Source organism: Fukomys damarensis, unplaced genomic scaffold (assembly GCF_012274545.1).
Source record: "Fukomys damarensis isolate Sample0158 unplaced genomic scaffold, DMR_v1.0_HiC HiC_scaffold_28, whole genome shotgun sequence".
In the NCBI taxonomy this organism is placed as follows: domain Eukaryota; kingdom Metazoa; phylum Chordata; class Mammalia; order Rodentia; family Bathyergidae; genus Fukomys; species Fukomys damarensis.
In genome coordinates this window covers 19071454-19091928 of record NW_022900940.1, presented here as the reverse complement: position 1 = coordinate 19091928, position 20475 = coordinate 19071454, and the positions used below count along the sequence as shown (strand labels likewise).

The following is a 20475-nucleotide window of genomic DNA, read 5'->3' as shown; positions in this document are numbered from 1 at the left end:
GGGTTTTCAACAAAGGTAAAAAAACTCAAAATGGGCTTAAAAAAAAAAAAAAAAAAAAAAAAGCGAATTCTTATACTGCCTTTAAAGGGGACCATGTTTCACTATTTCACTTCATATGTAGCAGCAGAACAGTTCCTAAATATGACTTCCCAGCTAGGCATTTTTATTCTATAGCTTAATGTTTTACATGCTTAAAATAAAATGTCTTCCAACATAGTCTGTACTGCTTTCCTGTTTTAAAGGTCTTGTTGGGGGCTTTGGGGTTCACAAATTGGGAGATAGGCATGGAGGCAAAATGTCTCAAAAGACTCACAGCTTATTTTTTCAAAATTGATCCCATTTGACCCCACGTAGCCTGTGTTGTTTTACCTGGGGTTTGTATTCAAGTAAGAGTGTTTGTATAGGCCAGTGAAATCAGATAGTTTCCTGATTGTCTCAGGGCCCCTGGTCTCCTTGAGTTTTTTTTGAGGCTGCTGTCTGCTTTACAGGAGAGAAGAGTTGCAGGCAAAGAGTAATCATTGTACCAATTCACTTCTTTGAGACATAAAGCAGTGTTTTCTTTTCAAAACCATAGATAAGAATGATATCATATCCTATCCTATTCCTATCGTATATATAGTGCCCTAGAAATGAAATAAACCTTGGGAACAAAACTATAGAAAACATAGCAGTTGCAATCTATAAACTCTAGAATATAATAATCTCTAAGTGGTGCAGGAATTGTTTTCTCCAGGGTTCATCTGAGGTCCTTAGAACCTGCTTTCAGAATCACTGTTTATCTTTTTTCTTGCTTATTTTCATCTTTTAAATATTATGAATTTTATCTTTGTTTCAAAAGGCCAAGTGAGTTTTAGGGATAACCAGTTGCCTAGGAGAATCAAGAGACTAAATCAGTTTTAAACTGATTTAAGTCCTTTTTTGACTTCTATTTCAAGATTTTAAGAATAGGAAGCCAAGAAACAGAACCAAGTAAGTATAATTGGAAAGTGGTAAAGTGCAGAAAACTATAAAACGTCAGAAAAGGAGATTGTAGTCCTGAATAAACATTTTCTTCTGCATATTCTTTACCAGGTATCCCACGTTATAATTTCATCTCAAACCTTATTCGAATATCAGAGGTAGGATTCAGAAGCAAGCAGCTTTATGATTCCTTAGGAACTTGGAGAAATATCCATCTCCAAGATAAACACTTTTTTATATTAAGCAGATTGTTAACACTAATCATTTGAAAAGATGTCCCACGGTATTAAGAGTGCTTCACTTAATAAGCACATATAAATCACACTGCTTAGGTGGATTAGGGAAGACAGAACTTGTTGAGAAATTTGTTCTTATAACTATCTGCTTTCCCATCTTCAACTGCTTGATTCCAGCAATAGCAGTAGCAGAAACAGAAACATCAAAATACACGTTACTACTTTATCATTTCATTCATTTCCAAAATTTTCTATCGTAGCAACGTACTTAAGAATAAAAATAGCAGTCATAATCACACCAATTTATGCTGCTTATTAAATTATATTCTGATTTTTAATAATTGTGCTTCATCAAGAGAACTGTCTTCTTGCCTGGATATTAACAAAATAACCTTAAACTACAAACAGTATTGAAAACTGTTGTACTTTACTAGAAATAATATTGTTTTCAGACTTACATGATTAGACATTTTTACATTTTATAACATCTCTATCTTAGCAGAGTGCATTCTTTTATTTGCTACCAGAAATTTGTCCATTTCTAACCTTTTTTTACTTTCAGAAAATAAATGGCACATGTGACTTGGAAATTGAATCAATTTTGACTGAGAATGAAATAATAAAAATAGCTAAAGTCTTTATCATCTCAACAGGCCTACAAGGCAGAAGACTGTTACTGTTTCTATTTTGTATGATGCCTTATACATTCCTAATCCTCAATAAATATGAAAAAGTGATCATTGCACAGCTAAGAATTGACAAACCGGAAACACATTTCTCATTTGAATAGACAAGACAAGCAGGTTGCCACCAGCACTGCTATCCCTGCCTTTGGGAGTGCCTTGACCGTGGCAGACACTGTTGGTTCATTCTTAGGTCACTGCTATCTCATTTCTATTTTTCTATTCCTGAACTAGAGCTCGGATTCATATTCCAGACAGCCACCTGTCTGAAGGACCATCCTGCAACCTACCTTTCCTGACATAATTTATAGAGATGGGCACCCCCGATTAAACCATTCCGGATGTATATTTCTTGCCTGGAGAGTGAATTGAGAAATGAATGAGGATCATGAATATGAACTGAGCTTTCCTTACACTTAAGTTTTCATTTCAAGACTGGAGCATATTTGCTGCCCACATAAATCCTCATTTGCCTTAATGTGTGCTTACTGTGGGACTCCAGTGCAGAGCTGGTAGCCCACTGCTATGCATAACAGAATATGAAAGTTCACAAATCATCATGCAGAAGAGCTTGGGAAGGGAGAGGCCGCAGTGCTGCCACATTTGCACTGGCAATGAAGATGGATCTCACTCTCACAGCTCTGTGTCTTTGTGGGACGGGGACAATCAACTTCCTTATTCTTTTTCCATCCACTGGATGCTTGCTTACTCTTCCTACCAAGACATTCTCTTTTCTGGATCCTTTAACAGCTCTATTATCCTCCCTTCACCTCAGTTTTAGTTTAGAAGCAGCTGGTGTAATAAATGAATTTCTTTCAACCACCTCAATTAATTTCTAACAAAGACTGAGAAAGAATGGGAGGATTCCATAGGCAAATACACTACACAAATAATCTTCAAATACTGGGCCATGCAACTTCCTCTTTCTTCTCCTCTTTTTTCTCATTTTATTTCCTCTTTTCTTGGTTTATCTCATAACAGTCAGTATGTGTTCTGCAAAAGATCCATTGAAGCCAGTTGGCCTCTCATGTTATAATGAAATATAAGCCAAAAATTATGACATTTCTCTCATTTTCAACCTGTATTTATTTGCTGCAACCAGAAATAAAGCTCCCTTATTGTTAAATTTACATGAAATTGACAGTGAATTCATATTGCCTGCTCTTTGATATTGTACTAACAATAAGGAAGACAGTTGGTAATTTTTCTACAACTGTATCATTATTTTCTTATGTATATAACAGTACATGCTACAAAGCACTTGGTGTGGTTTGGAATATTGTCATAAAAACGGTAAGATAGGCTCACTTCTTTCAAAAAATAGATATATGAATTAGAAGGGGAAATATACACACTAACGACTAATAGAAATTCTTTAGCAATTAATGTTGAAAGATACTTTCTTGAGAATCTCTCCACTGCATATGTATTCTGAGAGTAGTTGTAACAGTGACAGGGCTTTAGTTGCATTTCTTTTTCCTAAATCTGATGCTTTTCCTTATTGTACAAGCTATAAATATATTATGTATGCAGCACTTCGGGTGGTTCTATTAAACAGACCACCTAGCATATTAAAGGAGAGCTTCTAATGTGTACTGTGGTCTGAAGTATACCAGAGGGGGAGTAGCCATTACCCTTACTTCTGTTGGTAATATATGGTACCTTTACAAGTTTAAAAAATGTCATAGTAGGTTATAGCTTCTGTGAGAATGAATTAAGACAGGTGGGAAATAAGGGGAAACATAAGAGGGTCAATGGGCAACTTTTAATGCTATACATTTTCTCTATCTTCCAATTGTAAGCATAGGCCAGACTTCCCAATGTGGCCTGGGACCCGACTTCCTCTTTCAAGTCTTCCAGACCTAAGATACATCGCTTCAAATTCATTTGGGAAATTGTGCCGATCTCCTTATTTAGTGACTCTTTTGCAAGCCAATTTACCACGATATTTTTGAAATAAATGAAGACATAGATAGATAGACAGATAGATAGATAGATAGATAGATAGATAGATAGATAGATAGATGATGGATAATTTTTTGATCATATTGGGGACTGAGCCAAAAGCGTCACATGTTCTAGACAATAACCCCACCACTGAGCTACATCCCCAGTGCCTTTTGCTGTGGCAGAGCCTTCTTAAGAGTCTAAGGCTGAGCTCTCTGCCTCAGCTTTTGGAGTGTGTAGAATTATGTGCTCCCGTGTGCCCAGCTGGAGATGCATTTTATACAAAAAGGAAAGCAAAGTCTGTTCTTCTATGAAGACTATCATTTTATTATTTAATACGAAGTTAAGACTCCTGTGCACTCAACGTGTTATTACCAATGATGCATATTGATTAGATTGTTGTAATCGTTTCTTTTTAAAATTTGGTTGAAAAACAGTTCAGTTCTTATGTTAAAACCTAGATTTTAAAAAATTTTACTCTTTCAGGAGATTGTTTTAGGACAGAAGTTCCACTTATGTTTGAGTATTCAGGTTGGTGAATTATGTAAACTTATTTTTAGCATGAAGTGAATATTTCTGTACCACTACTCCATTTTCATTGAAACAATAGCTTCCTTCCCAAAATGTATAAGAAGAGTTCAAGGGCTTCTTTTAAGATTGCATTTTAAGCCACTTATGCTGAGGAATGTGTAAAATAATTAAAATTTATTGGTCCACTTATAAAAAATGCCAACCAACTGGCCCATGCAGAAGGACACTATATAGATTAACTTTTAGATGTATTCTATAAAACTAATGTACCTACATGATCAACTATTATTTCACCAGAACATTATGTTAGGAGCCAGTGATAATTCAGAACAAGTATATGAAATTCCTTTCACTCATTGGTGCCTTTTTTTCTAGGTTCATGGGTAGCAAGTTATATTATTCAGTAGGACATTAAAAAATAATGAATTCAAAATTAATAAGTTGGTGTATGAAATGAGAGTGCAGGAAGATGGAATCGTTAGAAAGAATTTAATTTTTAAAAACTTTAATAATCTGCAAATTCTCCAAATATCATCGAAATCAAAAACAACAACAACAAAATTAAAGGTACAACTCACACCTTTCAGCAGCAGTCAGCTGATGTGAAGAGAAGTTTCTACTTTGGTATCCTGAAGGATTTGCCATTGTCACATGTGCTCAATGGAAGGGGTGTATAACAATAGAAAGGTCGGTGAGTTTTTCGAAGCCATAGTTATGTCCACTCTTAGAAGTAGAACAAATGCATTCATAGGATAATCTGTTTATGATAAGGAGATTGGGATTTCTGAAGGTTGCCTTGCAATCAAGTGCTCTCACCCCCATGAAGCAGAACCGTGTGCTTTGTTGGAACAGCAACTTCAAAAAGTCACTTTTCTTCTCAGGTTATCAGCCAGTCTTGTCGGGTCAACAGGGCTTCCAAGGCTTAATGGGATTGCAGCAGCCACCTCAAAGTCAGAGTGTGATGAGCAACCAACAAGGGACTCCGGTGCAAAGTGTAATGGTCTCCTACCCAACAATGTCTTCTTATCAGGTGGGCAGCAGCAGCTTGGGGAATTTGTGGTTATAAAGTAGCACTTGCAAAGTAAAGTCTGGGTATTTTCCTATGTTGAATGGTTGGCTGGAGTGGGTACTTGGCCTGGACACTGTTGCCAGTTGAATTTGAGTGGAGATTATTAAAGTTGGGCCTGGGATTTAGGCTCAGTAGTGTTGCCACCTGCCTTGCAAGCACAAGGTTTTGAGTTTGATCCCCAGTATATATAAAAAAAATTATAAAAGAAGATGTCAAACTTGTACTTTTCTGTGTGCTATGGCTTTTGAATTCCCCTTAAAATTGTTTCCATATAAACTTTTTATTTGTGGAAAAATATTTATTATGTTCTATCGAAGTCTTTTATTGAAATTTTGCTAGCCATAGAAAGCCCACATAACAAGTTCCCATTCATTTTTGTACACATCTAAAGAAACTTTATTTCAGCATAATTTTAAGAGAATTTTAAATGGCACATTAGATTCACTTAAAAGGCACTGATGGGGCTTAACACCTACAGTTTTCAAATAAACCCAAATTGAGTATTTAAGAACTATTATATACTCATTGGTGATTGAAATGCCCTGAGTTGGTGACATGTTTGGTCATTCAATTTAGCTACACTAAGTACTTGCGGCCCCAAAGAATCTGTTCTAGGCCCTCCTACCTATATCGTGTCCCTCTTACTCTGGATGTCTCCAAGCCACTTGGTGGCACAAGTGCAGAAATGGGGCATGTTTTTCCAAACTAACAAACTCAGGGTGAAAGATCCAGACTGAGGAACATAGAGAGAGAGGAGGGAATTAATTTTTTCTGAGCACCTAGTTCAGGCCAGATATTGTGTCCGGCACTGTGTATTATCCCAGCAATCTTTCAGGGACTCCTTGAAATAGGTGTCATTATCCAAATGATGTAGGTCATCAGAAAGGTTAACTGATTTCTCCAAGTGAAAAATAGCTGATAAATGACAGAAATAGGATTGATGATCTCTTATGTCTAACTCCAAAACTTGAATTTGGCTGGGGATGTAGCTCAGTAGTAGAGCACTTAGCTAACGTGCAAGGCCGTAAATTTGATTCCCAGAACTGGATTAAAAAAAAAAAGCCTGAGTAATTTTAGTAACACCACAATGTTCGTTGGACATTGCAAAATCATCTTTTCACACGGCGCTCTTGTTTATGTCTTTCTACAGGTGCCAATGACCCAAGGTTCTCAAGGACTGCCCCAGCAGTCATACCAACAGCCAATCATGCTACCTAACCAGGCAGGCCAAGGGTCACTCCCAGCCACTGGAATGCCTGTTTACTGTAATATCACACCGCCAACCCCTCAGAACAACCTTAGGCTGATTGGTACACACTGCCCCTCCAGCACTGTCCCTATGATGTCGGCTAGCTGCCGGACAAACTGTGCAAGTATGAGCAATGCTGGTTGGCAAGTCAAATTCTGAGAGCTATGGCTGTAGAACATTTCATCGAATATTATTCATGGCCTTTAAGGGAAGAGGAGCATGTTGGGGAAAATGACTGAGGATTTAAGCATTCTCTCAACCCTCAAATGATTGCTGCTGGTATTCTGTAAAAACTAAACAAAGACTAATACACACATTAGCTGGTTAATGGTGCATATTACTGTCATGTCTGCTAGGTATGCCTTCATAGCTTAGCTAGTGACATGAATTCATCAAGGTAAGATTTTCTCCTACCACTGAATACCACTGTGTAGATTATAATATCCCTAATTTGGATTAGTTTTGTACTTTGTGTTGAGTTTGTGATGCTAAAAGTATTTAAAAATTATATACTAAATCACATTGTACCAAAGCTGTAATGGAAAAGAATTGATGAATGGAAGGAATAATTTATATACACTATAGAGTTTTCTTTTTTTAATAGATATATACTGTATTGTAGTGTTAAATCTAAATAAAAATATTTGACCTTATGGAGGAAGGTCATGTTTTTACTACCAGTTTGATTCACTCTGTTTTTCAATATATGCTTTATTAGGTGTCATTGTTTTCTGCTTTCAGCATTATTTCATGAATTTTTGCATGGAAAGGTCACCTGGGCGTTTATAATGAACTGATAATATAGTGGGACTTGTGGTTCACAAATACTTAATGAACTGCAGTTTTTGTCATAATTCTACAGAGGTTCTGAAAATAAGATAATGTCCATTTTATTCATCAGGTCCACAATTTGAAGTGAATAACTTGCTTTGGATTGTGGGACCATTCAATCCATTTAGCTATACTTCTACAACTAAGAAAATCTGAATGATTTTAATAACAGCAGTCCTTTTCTAAGCCTTTTCTTCCGCCACTGGAGTTCTACTATATGCCTGGAAAATAAGATATCTTTGGTTAGAGGGAAATTAGAAGAGACATGGAGCTCTTCTAATATAATTCCACAGTTTTTATTAGGCCATACAATAGAAAGTATCACTAGTATTGATAGTGACTCAAAGGTGCTAATATTTGCCGCAGTAATTTGTAACAAGGTAAATTTAGCGATTATTTCATCAGAAAGATCTAAAAATTAGCAAAGACTTTCAGAAGAGACATGTGGCTATTTCATCTCAAAATGTTGAATTCCCTGTAGATTCCTCAGGTAAAATTGAGTTATCTAATCTTGAAAAATAATAACTCTGAACCCTGAGCATTGACCTTTCGGACAGATACTTAATGGGAGAGTAAAATCACATAGCTTTCATTTTAATATCACAGAACAAAATAGTTTTTTAAATTTTATACACACTGAATGAAAATTACTCATAAGAAAGATATGGAAAGTATATCCACAAAATCCCCATTGTTTTCATACTATTACCTTCTCTATATCAGAAATGCCATTTTTCTTAGTTAGACGTGAGTAGAACCAACTAGTTCAAACTCTATGTAACAGATTACTATTTCTTTGTATTATACTGTTAATTTTTCTAACATTTAAAAAGGAACTTTTATCATACTCTAGCTTCACTCCTTGTGAAGTCTGTTTTATTTTTTCAAATCTCAGTTGCCTTATTTCTTCTTATAGGGTATATAAATATACCTTGACCACGAAAGGTATTATAAAAATGGGATATTTCTTTCTGATTCCTTTGTATTGAGCTATTAAATGAACTGTTGCCCTGAAGAAGGGAAATTATATTTTCCCCAACTGATATTCTAAAGGAAAGAAGAGGTTGGCCAATATGGTTTCATTAAAAATATATACCTAGCTTTCTGATCATGGTAATGAACCCATATTCAAAGATCCAAATACAGTCGTGATTACTTATCTTCTTTTCATAAAATTCTGGAAACTTTTGAACATTTTCTTTAATAAACCTTATTTCTGTGCCTTCTCTTAATGGTTTAAACATACACTGAATGGCCCAATGGTAATGGCAAAGACAGAGGGTTTTTCTTTTTGTCTTGTTTTGTTCTTTTTCCTTTGTCTACTCAGCTCCATGTGTGGTGGTCTTTAAAATTTAGACATTTGATGTTTATTGCATAAGCTCATTTGGGTACTGATTCAGGACAAGTCCTCTTTCTTACTTTTACTAAATATTTCTATTTAGCATTATGCTATGTCAAATGCTGTTATTGTTATGCTGCATTAGAATGCTTGGGATGGCGATATAAAAGGATATGTTTTTTTAGTAAAACATTCTCAGAATTTAATTTATTGTCAAGAGAACATACATTTTTAGATTAGTTAATAATTTTATCAAGATCATATTTTAAGCTACAGATTACTCAATTTATAATCTTATAGAGAGATATATGAAAATTTAGATGTAAAGGTGCATAAATAAATAGCTACAGTTATCTTTAATGATCTTTCATACTGTATGAGTGTAAAAATCTGATTTTTGCATTCACTAAGCAAAATTTTATAACATGACTCATTATATCCTAATTATGTGGCACTAGTCAAAAGGAGAGTACAAATAAATTTAAACCTCTCAGACATTCCTATAAATTTTATCTTGGCTTATCTGATAGTTGGAACTAAATGTTCTAAACTAGGACACCAATGAATTTAAGCTATAATCTTGTTATTTCTTTAATATAGTTCTAAAAATATGAGATGTGTCAGGATAGTATGCTATCCAGCTTCACAGAAATAAGATCATGTAATTAATAGTGAATATAATTGAAGGACTTGACGCAAAATTGTTCAATAAATTATCATTATAAAATCTGAGACATATATTAATCTGAGCAGTTCTTTAAAAAGGAAATTAAAAAATAAAGCAAATATAATTAAGGCAAAAAGAATGCTGCTGCAAGAATGGATTTTTGAGATCTTCTCAATGCATTTTTAGTTTTCTTCCACTGGTGCCAACAGTTAGAGTGTTCTGAGACCCTTCGATACCCCATCCTCCTTTTACCTATATTCTGTATGTACAGTGGACAGGTCCACACATGTACATATAGTGCAGGCCTGCCTCTCACTCCTGCTCTGGGATTTCTATCGCAGGTAATAGAAACATTTATAAACCAAAAATAAAACACTGTAAATATCCCATCCTTAAGATTGTGGTTAAAATATATCTTTTTGTGTTTTATATTCTAAGTAATATCTTAGCTTCAAATATTTTATATAAATATACAGAGTATTTGTTTTCTAAAAGATTTTCTGTGGAAGACTTTTTTTAAAATCATATCTGTTAATATGAAACAGACTGTTCGAAGAGCAATTATAATTGAGAGACAATGTTAATGAAGGTTAAACAATCTTTTTAAAAGGTTTATGAAAATATTTACAATGCCACTTTACATTGCGACTTTCCAAGACAGGAGTTGTTTGCATAGTTTTTCAAAGATAATTCTCTATAATATCTTTTGTTAATGAAAAATTTCAAAAGATTATATTTTGAAGAAGGTTTTGAAAAATCTGTTTACAATCTTAAAATAACAGCACGCATGACTTGCTGCTGTTGTGTTATAAATCCAAAAGCCCTACTTCCAACTAAGGCATCTTTGGCAAGGGCTCCAATATGTGCTATCAAAGTTTCCTCCACACATTTTTGAACCTGTGATATTACCACAGTGTCAAGGATCTTACGTTTTGAGTTCTTAATGGTTGAATAGCTTGATATCTATATTTTACCTATAATTATACTCATAAAGGTAAAAATTATATGGCTATAGTTGTGTGTGTGCGGTGTTGAAGATTTACTGATTCTTTATTCTTCCATGTGAGGGTAAATGACAAGAGTGACTAGTGCACTCATTTATTCAGTAGGCTTTTGTTATATACCTTGAAGAAATTTACTAATTTTCAGCTCCAGTCTGTGGAGCCCCTAGCTTTAAGAAACTTATGACTCTTCAGAAAATAAAGTACATTAATATATAAATAAATTAAAATTTTAAAAATGTGTTATAGATCTCATCTGGAAAATAGCATAATAATAGGGTTTTAAAGAAGAGATGGTTTCTGGCTGTGACTTTATGAGATGTTTGTCCTATGTTGAATAGAGTTGGGCATGCAGAAATGTGAGAGATTCATAATCTCAACCAAGAGAAATGCCTAAAAGAAAAAAGACATCAGAAAATACTAAATAGAATTCTAGATTCTTGGAGTAGGGGGTGACCGCTACAGTAGGGAGGAGTTCTGGGAAGTTCATAGTGGTCCTGGGTGGATGACCTTGAATATCAAACAAAGTTAAAAGACAACCAGTAGTTTACAAAGATCTTTGAATTCAAGGGGACATAATGCCATCCATGATTCATAAAATGCACATATCAAAAAAATGAGAATGGATTAGAGTTGAGAACACTTTTCCTTCAGAATGCAAAGAAAACAGTAACAATTACAGACTGTCAGAGAGCCACATTATCATTAGCATAATGATATAAGTCAGAGTGAGCTACAGCTTCAGCCTTAACAATTCTATTGTACGCACAGCAAAGATTTAGAGATGTGTATCTTATTTTTCTTTCTAGGATGAAAGCGTCTGCATCAGAGCATGTAAGTTCCTTATTTTAAGCTGTATCACAAGGCACAATGAGTACATTCTGCCAAGGTGAAATAAGAGACTGAAGTGAATTTAGAGACAATGTATGAGGGCTGTCTAGGCTCCAGTATAATAGATTTAGTCTTGATATTCAATGTGCCTTAAAATTTGTCCTCAACTTTCCATTCCCTTTTGTTAAAAAATTTATAAGAATTTACCTATCCTGGCTCAGAATTTTTTTGTACTCTTGTGAATGCTACTTTTGGCACACAGATGGGAAATCTTTGTTTTTTGCCATGTTATTTGGTTCAAACTCCTTTTTACTAGGAAATATTCTCTTTCGAACTTGGCATTATTTTCCAATAGTTCTCAACTTAATATGTGTTTCAGTTCATATTTTTTCCTGTTTTCAGTTCATATTTTTTCCTGTTTTCAGTAGGCTTTGAAGCTTCCAATCTTTTCTACAAAAGAGTTGCCACTATTGTGTGTCATAAGTGGCAAGAGGGTCTCGTTCTCCAATCCAGGTCGTCTGTTGCTCTCAGGATTGTGTACACAGTGGGAGTGAGAGGCATGTGATACTCTTCTTCTGAAGAGAGAAGACATTTCTTGGTTGATATCCTAACGGAGAACTAATTTTTCTACTGGACATTTTGAGGCTTCCAGACCATATTAGCCACTTACCTGTTAACAGAAACATAGGGGATGCTTTCATGTTTGTATTTGTTATTCGATTTGTTTTGTTTTATTGCCGTTTCCTACTTTCCCATCTATGTTGGAATATAAGGAAAAAGAGGTTGAATATTGAACAAACAGAAGAAGATATAAATCTGAATAGGAGTGAGCCTCAGTCTAAATTTCACACACTGTCAAGGAAGAAACCCACTGGACATCATGATGATGTGTGGGCAGACGATGTCGAGGCCTAGACCAGTTTGGCTGGATAGCACCCTCCTGGAGGCCAATTTTTGGATGGAGTGCTCTCATTTCTTCAGTGTCTGGAGGGTACACAGGAGTTGAGGGGAGAAGGGATGGGAGAAGTTGACATATAGATGTTTAAAGGTCCTGGAATTAACAATAATGCAGCTTATTGTAATGTTCTGAATCTTGCATCTAGCTAAGGGACCCACAGCCCACTGAAGAATGACTCAGGGAAATAGATCTGATGGTTAATTATAGGGGAAACTTAGGGCTATATTGCAAACCTTGTACTCCAAATATTCTTACTGTATTCACAGATTTGAAACCAGCAAGACTTGCATTGCTGTTGTACTACTGTAGGATTGCTTTCGCTTTTGTCATTCAATTTTTTTCCATATAGATTTTTCAGGTGAACTTCTTGGGTGCTTGAGAAAGCATATTCATAGGCATCTCCGACTCTGAAAATGTTTCCTCCTTTTGTGTAAAAGAGAAACGAAACTCAAATGGTTTACAGCAAGTCCCCACTTTATGAACATTCAAGTTGTGAGCTTTCACAGACCCCATTGGTTCTCACATCAGGAACATTCAGATGTGAACAAATGACAGAAGTAGCTAGGTATCTGCTGTTTATTTACAGTGTCGTGTACATGTGTGTGTGTGTGTGCATGTATGTGTGTTTTTTATGCTTTATCTTGTATATTTGTGTCATAGGTGTATAAGACTTACAATTGAATCTGACTTACAAACATTCTCCCAGAACTGAACTCATTTGTAAGTCAGGGACTTACGGTGTGATGTATGGTGAATGTTTAAATTATAAAAAATTATTACAGTAAGAGGCATACTGGCATTAATGTCTCTTAAAATACATCCCCCTTGCTTTGAACACATATATCTCATCATTTTTGTTACTTTCTGAAGCAATTCTACATGTCTTCTTTCATGATTTTCTGTAGTTGTGTGACTTGGCTCCCTGGAAATCTTGAATCCATTCAAACTATTTCACTTTCATGCTCATTTTGATTTGGGACAAATGTAAGAAATCACATGGTGCCAGATCCAGAGAATGAGGAGGATGAGGACACATCATAATGTTTTTATTGTACAGAAGTTGTTATAAACATTTTGAATCAATTCAGGACCCTGAGGGAGCCATGAAAAGATACTTACAAAAGAGAACTTCCAGGACTGCTTCAGAAAGTGACAAGAACAATGGGATAAGTGTGTTTAAAGTGAGGCAGGAGTATTTAGAGGGTGGTGCATGGCAATGTGTCTGTTTTTATTATTTTTAAACATTATCCGTATTTTTATTATACCTTATAGTTCACATTTAAGAAGTATAAGCGTACTTTCCCTTTCCTTAACAAGGGGTTTAAAGTAAGTCTATGTATATGGTGTATTATTTGCTGCTTTGTTATTGGTATCAGTATTATGGATCGTCTCTCAGCTGATAAAACCTAAAAGCAAACACACTCACCTGTAATCCCAGGACCACAGAAGTTTAAGGCAGGAGGATGGCAAGTTTGAGTCCACACTGGGCAACTTGGTGACGTAGTGAGCCCCAGTCCTAAAATTAAAACTAAAAGAAGGAGAAAAATCCCTCATAAACAGGAAAATTCACATGCTTTTTCAAGAAAACCCCATGAACATTTGTCATTTCCAAGTGTTTTAAATTTTTTGTTCTAGAAGAATGAGGCCACGTTTTCAAATGAAATGTGCAATCCAATTTCAACATTTGAAAGGAGAAAGGAATTACTTAAGGTACTTAATAGTAATGTAATAGAGAGCAATGGCCTGAGACTGAAAAAAGAAGCAATTTAAATTGGACACTAAAAAAATTTCACTCTAAGCAAGGGCAATTATGCAACGAAATAATTTCCTAAGGGAGAAACAGCGAGATGCCATTAAAAGAGTTGTTTAAAAAAGATGAGATAAAAACATTTGCAGCTGAATCTGAGGAAGATCATTTTATGATTTATGGCCTTCCCGAGCCTGTATGTCATTGCCACAAGAGATGTACTTGGCTCAGTTCGCTTACTTTACATCAGGGAAGGATCTTCCATGTACCGGAGGACTTGAATATCGATGTTTTGTTTTTCTTTTTCAGTGCAAAATGTAAAACTCTGACTGGAATCTTGGTGAAAAGTCCATGAGAATACAAAAAGCTACAGTTGTGAGGAAAAACATACTCTGTTAGACAGTGTCCTACCATATATACTCATACAATATCTAATATTACTAGATTATATAGCTATATTTTTAACTTTTCCAAGCAACTAATTGATAGATTTTTTTTAAATTAGTAGCTCTTAATCAGTCTCTGTTACTCAGCATGGCCAGCATATGCCTAATACTCCTCCATACTACTGTATAGCCTCACCTGCAGTGTGAGAGATAAAGCAGCACCCTTTCCCTGATTGCAGAAGTCTTGAGTTTGAATATGCAGCCCCCTCATCACACACACACACACACACACACACACACACACGCACACACTTGCACATGTTCTGTGAGGTCCATACAAATCCTTCATCTTCAGTAGTTTCAAATTCTACATTTGTGAGTAGAAGCAAAAATTCCATATTTTCTGAGCAACGTTCAGGTATAGAGATTAAGTTCATCTTGAAGGCACTGTCCCGAAACCTGTGCATGTCAGTGGATATCTTAAAATTTCTTCTGTGATAACAGTGACTTCCTGGAGGAATCCATCATTTGAATGTTTCTCTTCTGCCCTTGCTGTTCCATAACTCATTTGGGAAATGAAACATGTCACACCCTCCTTCCAGCACCCTCAATATCTACTGCACCCACAGTATGGCCAGTTTGTGTTCCCTGTCTGTATTCTCTGGCATGATTTGAATGTGTATTATTTGCATCCATCCTTATCTAACACATATGTGTCAAGCCTCACACTCTGAGAGCATGGACACACACTAAGGTGTTAGCTTCGCATCATAGGGAGTGGTCCTCAAAAAGACAGAGACCAAGCACCCCTCTGGTTCCAGCTACACCGGCCTGAAGATTGTATTCACAGGTAGTGGAGATTAGCATTTCAACATATCTTTATGAGGGCCACAATTCACCACATAAAACACCCCCAAGCCTGCAGGTCTCAAACTGAACACTGTTATGACATGTAGCCTACTGCAAATTATAATCTGTCCTATAGCAGTGGTTTGGATTTCATAAGATACAACTGGGCTTTGTATAAAAACCAAATTCAATGTCCTCATAGTGCAGTCTGATATTAAACAAGCTACCTCATTGTCAAGCATTTCTTTTTCTAGACCTTTTACTTTTAGTTTATTGATCCGCCAACAAGCAGGGTAGGGTGTCCTCTCTTCATACCTTGACATTACCTTTCGCATAACTGCACTGAAACCTCTTATTCCTGATTGGGGCTCGTGTTCTTCACTTCAATAATTAGTCCAGCTTTGGCTCTTTAACCTTCAAAACAGAGATAATGACTCCTCCCTCACTTGTTTATTGAAGGAAAAAGTGAAATTTCACATAGGAAGCTCATTCCGGGAGTTTGTTACTGCAAGGTCTGGAGCAGCACATGTTTCTGAAGCCCTGAGACATTGTAAAATCTGAGTGATTCACAGACAATAAATGGGGTGGGTGGTAGGGAATGGGATTTCAAGATTTCATGTATTTAGTAATTTGTTCTGTTGATCAGCTAGATTTTTGACCAAATAATTTTTGAGGTCCTTAACAGATCAGACTTATTTAGGTTATTAAGGATTCTAAGTGCATTTAAGATAATTCTGTGACTTAAAAAAAGAAAAAAACGGGACACTCAAGCGAATAGGGATTTACCTCTTTTTGAAGACACAGAGCTTTGAAGCAATGATAAAATTTTAAAGAATTTGCAAAATCCTAGCCCTACTTTTCACAATGTATTTAAAAATCAACGTTAGTGACCACTCCCAGCACTTACCCTCCTATGCAGCACTCTAGGCTTTGTAGAAACACTGCCTCGGGGAGTGTTGCCACAGTGGTGTTGCTCAGCAGGCACACCAGGTGGAGACCTTGCTTCTGTCCAGACTGCCAGCAGTGACCAGATCTTCCTGTCCAGTATGTTTGCATTCTGCTTTATATCTATGAAGATAAAGGCAATTGATAAACAACTTTTCATCTCCTGCTTCCTCTAAATATTTTGGTTAATTTGAAATTGAAGTTTATTGATGTCTTTATTAAATATATTTCCATATTGTACAAACTAGTTTTTTTCTAGACTCTGGGACTATTTCTTGCATTTAAGAATTTAGTTTTGTTACTATTAAATACAATTTCTATGCTAAATGGGTAGGCAAAGTAGTTGTGATTTAGCACTTGCCTTGTGTCTGTTATTTTTCCTTCCTGGCTGAAATGAAACAAAAGATTCTGCAATTAACATCTTTCTGAAAATCATCATAGAAAATGTGTCTCACACACACACACACACACACACACACACACACAAAAGGAATAATTTATTTTCTCCCCTAGGAAATGACATTATTCTTTCTGAAATACAAGGAAGTCTCAACAACTCATTATTTTCCCATTTTTACCTTGGCTGCTAGGAGGCTTGAATTTGGCCTTTGCTTTTAAAAATTTATAGCCTTGCTCAACAAGAAAATCTTAGCATAGTTGAGCCTTCCACTATTGCTACTTAGCATATACTTTCTTTATAGTGTAAATTGCTTGTATTGTTATCAAGTCTTTTCATTTGTTAAAACATCCTTCATAAATTTTCAATTATAAATGAGGTTTATTTTTCAATCAATCTTTGTTTCATACCATAAATAGACATCAATCACCAATGTTTTATAAATCTATTTGTAAAATTTAAGATAATAAAGGTTTTAGAATGAAACGTATAAGCTTATCTTTGAGACCTTGGAATAATCAGAGATTTTGTATTTTAAAATTTGATTGGTCTTTATTAAAACTCAACAGAAAATAAAAAGGCCAATGATACAGGAAATGTAATCAACTAAACTTCCCTAAAACTAAGACCAATCAAATCCACCATTAAAATACTGAAAAAGGAAGCACAGAATAAGAGAATTTATCTCTGCATATATGACAAAGCATTAGCATGTAGTGTATGTTAAACACAAAGAATTCTAAAAATCAGTAAGAATGAGGCTATATAAACCAAATAGAAAAATGGACAATAAAAGTTGAATATATACCTCAAAAACATGAACTCTACAATGATCAATAACTATGAGAAAAGGTGTGTAAGTTTACTATTTGATATAGAAATTCAACTTAAAATCAGAAGAAACATAACTACCATATCACCAGAAGAGCTAAAGTGAAAAAGGAAACAGGACAATATCGAATACTAGCAGAGAGAATAGTGGTGTAGCACCTGGAATGTTCCTCAATTGCACGAAATGGCCTAGTCACTTGGGAAAACTGTGTGGTAGCAGCTCTTAAAAATCAACATGCACCTAACCCCTATTCATGCACACAGCAAAAAATGAATGCATGACCGGAATGTATGTGCCTAAGAATGTCCACAGATGCATCATACATAACAGCCAAAAATAGAAATGATTTTGAAAAATCTCTTAATGGAGTGGTAAATAACTTGTGACACATTCATACCATGGAAACTGATACACCTGTGAAAGCAAACGTATTGCTTCTGCATACACAAACATGAATAAAGTTTATAATCATTGTTGAGCAACAGAAGTCAATTAAGTGGCCAGGTGTGGTGGCTCACACCTGTAATCCCAGCACTCAGGAGGCTGAGGCAGGAGGATCGCTGTGAGCTCAAGACCAACCTGGGCTGCATAGTGAGTTCCAGGTCAGTCTCAACTACACAGTGAGACCCTGTCTCAAAAAAAAGAAAGAAAGAAATTAAAAGGAGTGTATACCTTGTGACTCCTGTCATATAAAGTTCAAGTCATCTATGTTTGCTGAGTCAGGATAGTTTTTACCTGCAGGGGATGATGGACAAGCACCCAAGTTGCTAATAATCTTACATATCTTGCCTAACTATCACAGAGATCATCTCAGTTTACAGTAATTTTTCACTCTCCACTTAAGATTTGCTCTCTTTTTTATATGACTGTTACACTTCAAAAATTAATTAATTGGTTCTGTCTGGGCAAGTGCTCCTAACAACCCTTTGCAATTATGAAATATTTTTACTCATTAACTTTTATAACAAAAGTATAAAAAGTGTACTGGACACAAGGTACTTAAAAATAAAATTTGTATCCAGTATGATATTCATTATGAGAAGGGAGTTTATTTCAAGTGCTCCTAATTTGAGTTTTGGTTACCTTTGTCTTGCTTCTTTCCCAAGTCTAGAAAGAAAGTGTAAGAAATCCTATAAATTAAGTCATTATCTGGTTTACCCAGTGGTGTGACCTTAAATACATTGGATCATGGCTGTGTCATTAAGGTATTGATTATAGCTGGTATATGTCGCTTACAATACCTTTTTAGAATTCCTTAGAACAACCCAGAGTCCTAGTTCCTAATAGGGCAAGTATTGTCATGCATATGCTGGTGTGACTGGAAATAAAATCCATTTGGTAAATTTCAGTTGCCCGCTTCTTTCCTTAATAGGATCATTTAATTTGCAAAGTGAAAACATCTCCTTCTAGCCCACGAACTCTGTGTGAAAACTGGGAGGTATCATAGTTTTCGCTCTTATATTTTGAAAACACCGAGGCCCATGTATAAAAGAGAAGTTTTGGAAGACACCTTATTATTGAGAAGCAATTCTTCATTTGTATCTCAAACAAATGTGTGTAGGGCAATGCCACAGCAACAAGGAGCCCAGTACTTGTTTTCAGAGGCCTACATTTTTCTTTTTCTTTTTTCATTCATGTTAAAGGTGTCTTCTAAGGTAGGGTTAATTCTGCCCCATCGCGGTTGATATCAGAGCCTATATATCATGGCCTACTCAGAGCTTCTGCTCAAGGCTTGCTTGAGTTTGTGTAGGCTACAGCCTTTCTCTGGGACCCACGCATGATACAGTTTCTGCAAAGCAGATTAGACAGCAGAAGAAGCTGGGAGAGGAGTGACTATGTTTGCACCCTTTGGACATTGGATAGCGATGCAAATCTCTGTCAACCATTCATCCCATATGTAGCATAATATTTTGGTTTGATTTTTTGTGCTTGTCAGGGTCAAGGGAATTCCATAAGTTTTCTCTGAGCTTTCTTGCTTAGCTTACACGTAAGTGCAGGCCAAGGACCCTAAGTGGAGGCTACATAGCTATATCTTAAGTGAATACCTATTAGACAATGAGAGGCTGGAGAAACAACCACTAGGTGAGACGGCATGGCTAAAATCTCTCTATAAACTAAAATTAGCCTAGACTGTATTGTGCAAGCTGTACTCTGATGAAAGGCCATGAAGACATTTTGGACCACCAGATCTCAATTTGTCTACAGTCTCTGGCCAGAAATCATTGAGATGTCTGGGTAATCCCCTATCTCTGCAATGCTTTCTGGTAAACGCCCGTGAAGACTGTGATAGTTCATGTCATGTGTTAGTTTAAATGGATCATAGTATGCTCAGAAATCTGGTGTTAGATGTAATTTTAGGGTGTGTCTTTGATGACATTTGTGGAAGAAATTAACATTTGAATCTGTCAATTTAGTCTATTGTCCTCCACAAGTTACAGGAATGGATCAGAAAGAGGATGAAAGAGAGTATTCATTCTCTGTCTACCTGACCACTGAGCTGGGATGCTGATCTGGTTTTGGTGCTCTTGGTTCTCAGGCCTTTGGATGCACACTAGAATGTACACTATTATTTCTCTAGCTTTAAAAACTCTGAACTATCCTATCATCTCTCCTGAGATTCCAACTTATAATTGGCAGATTTGGGGACATTCAGCCTCCAGTATTGCATGAGCCATTTGCACAGTTGGATGAGTTGAATGTTTTGGGTTGTCTCTCCAAATTTACCTGACCCTGTAGTAACTGTGGTGGTTAGACATAGTCACCAGTGTTCTCTCTCTGGAGGACTGCCATGCTTCTGAATAATAACATACCTAGCTCTGTAAACACCTTCTGCAGCATCAGCCTGGCCTGCAGAAGAGGCCACCACTGATCTCACCATTGCTGATGTCCTTCTCACTAGAATATTCCTGAGGGTCTTGATGAGTCTTCTTGATGTCCTGGGAGGGGGGCTCACATTAGAGGAAAAGGTCCAGTGGATCTTCGGCTTTCTCATATCGGTTTCAGCAAACCCATTCCCT

At 36.0% G+C, this 20475-nt stretch overlaps 1 protein-coding gene across 30 annotated transcripts in view; it reads left to right on the top strand.

The window, feature by feature from the left end:
* The window catches only part of Arpp21 (cAMP regulated phosphoprotein 21), a 153186-nt gene extending 145921 nt beyond the window's left edge, over positions 1–7265 (top strand). For 19 of the 30 annotated variants that reach the window (XM_019208248.2, XM_019208245.2, XM_019208249.2 and 16 more), the window contains 2 exons: positions 5239–5387; positions 6577–7265. In XM_019208248.2, the coding sequence (XP_019063793.1) occupies positions 5239–5387; positions 6577–6834 (407 nt within the window). In that variant the 3' untranslated portion in view covers positions 6835–7265. The remainder of the gene's footprint in view (positions 1–5238; positions 5388–6576) is intronic. The other 11 variants (XM_033757128.1, XM_010629666.2, XM_019208256.2 and 8 more) reach the window with 1 other exon arrangement.
* The last annotated feature ends 13210 nt before the right edge of the window (positions 7266–20475 follow it).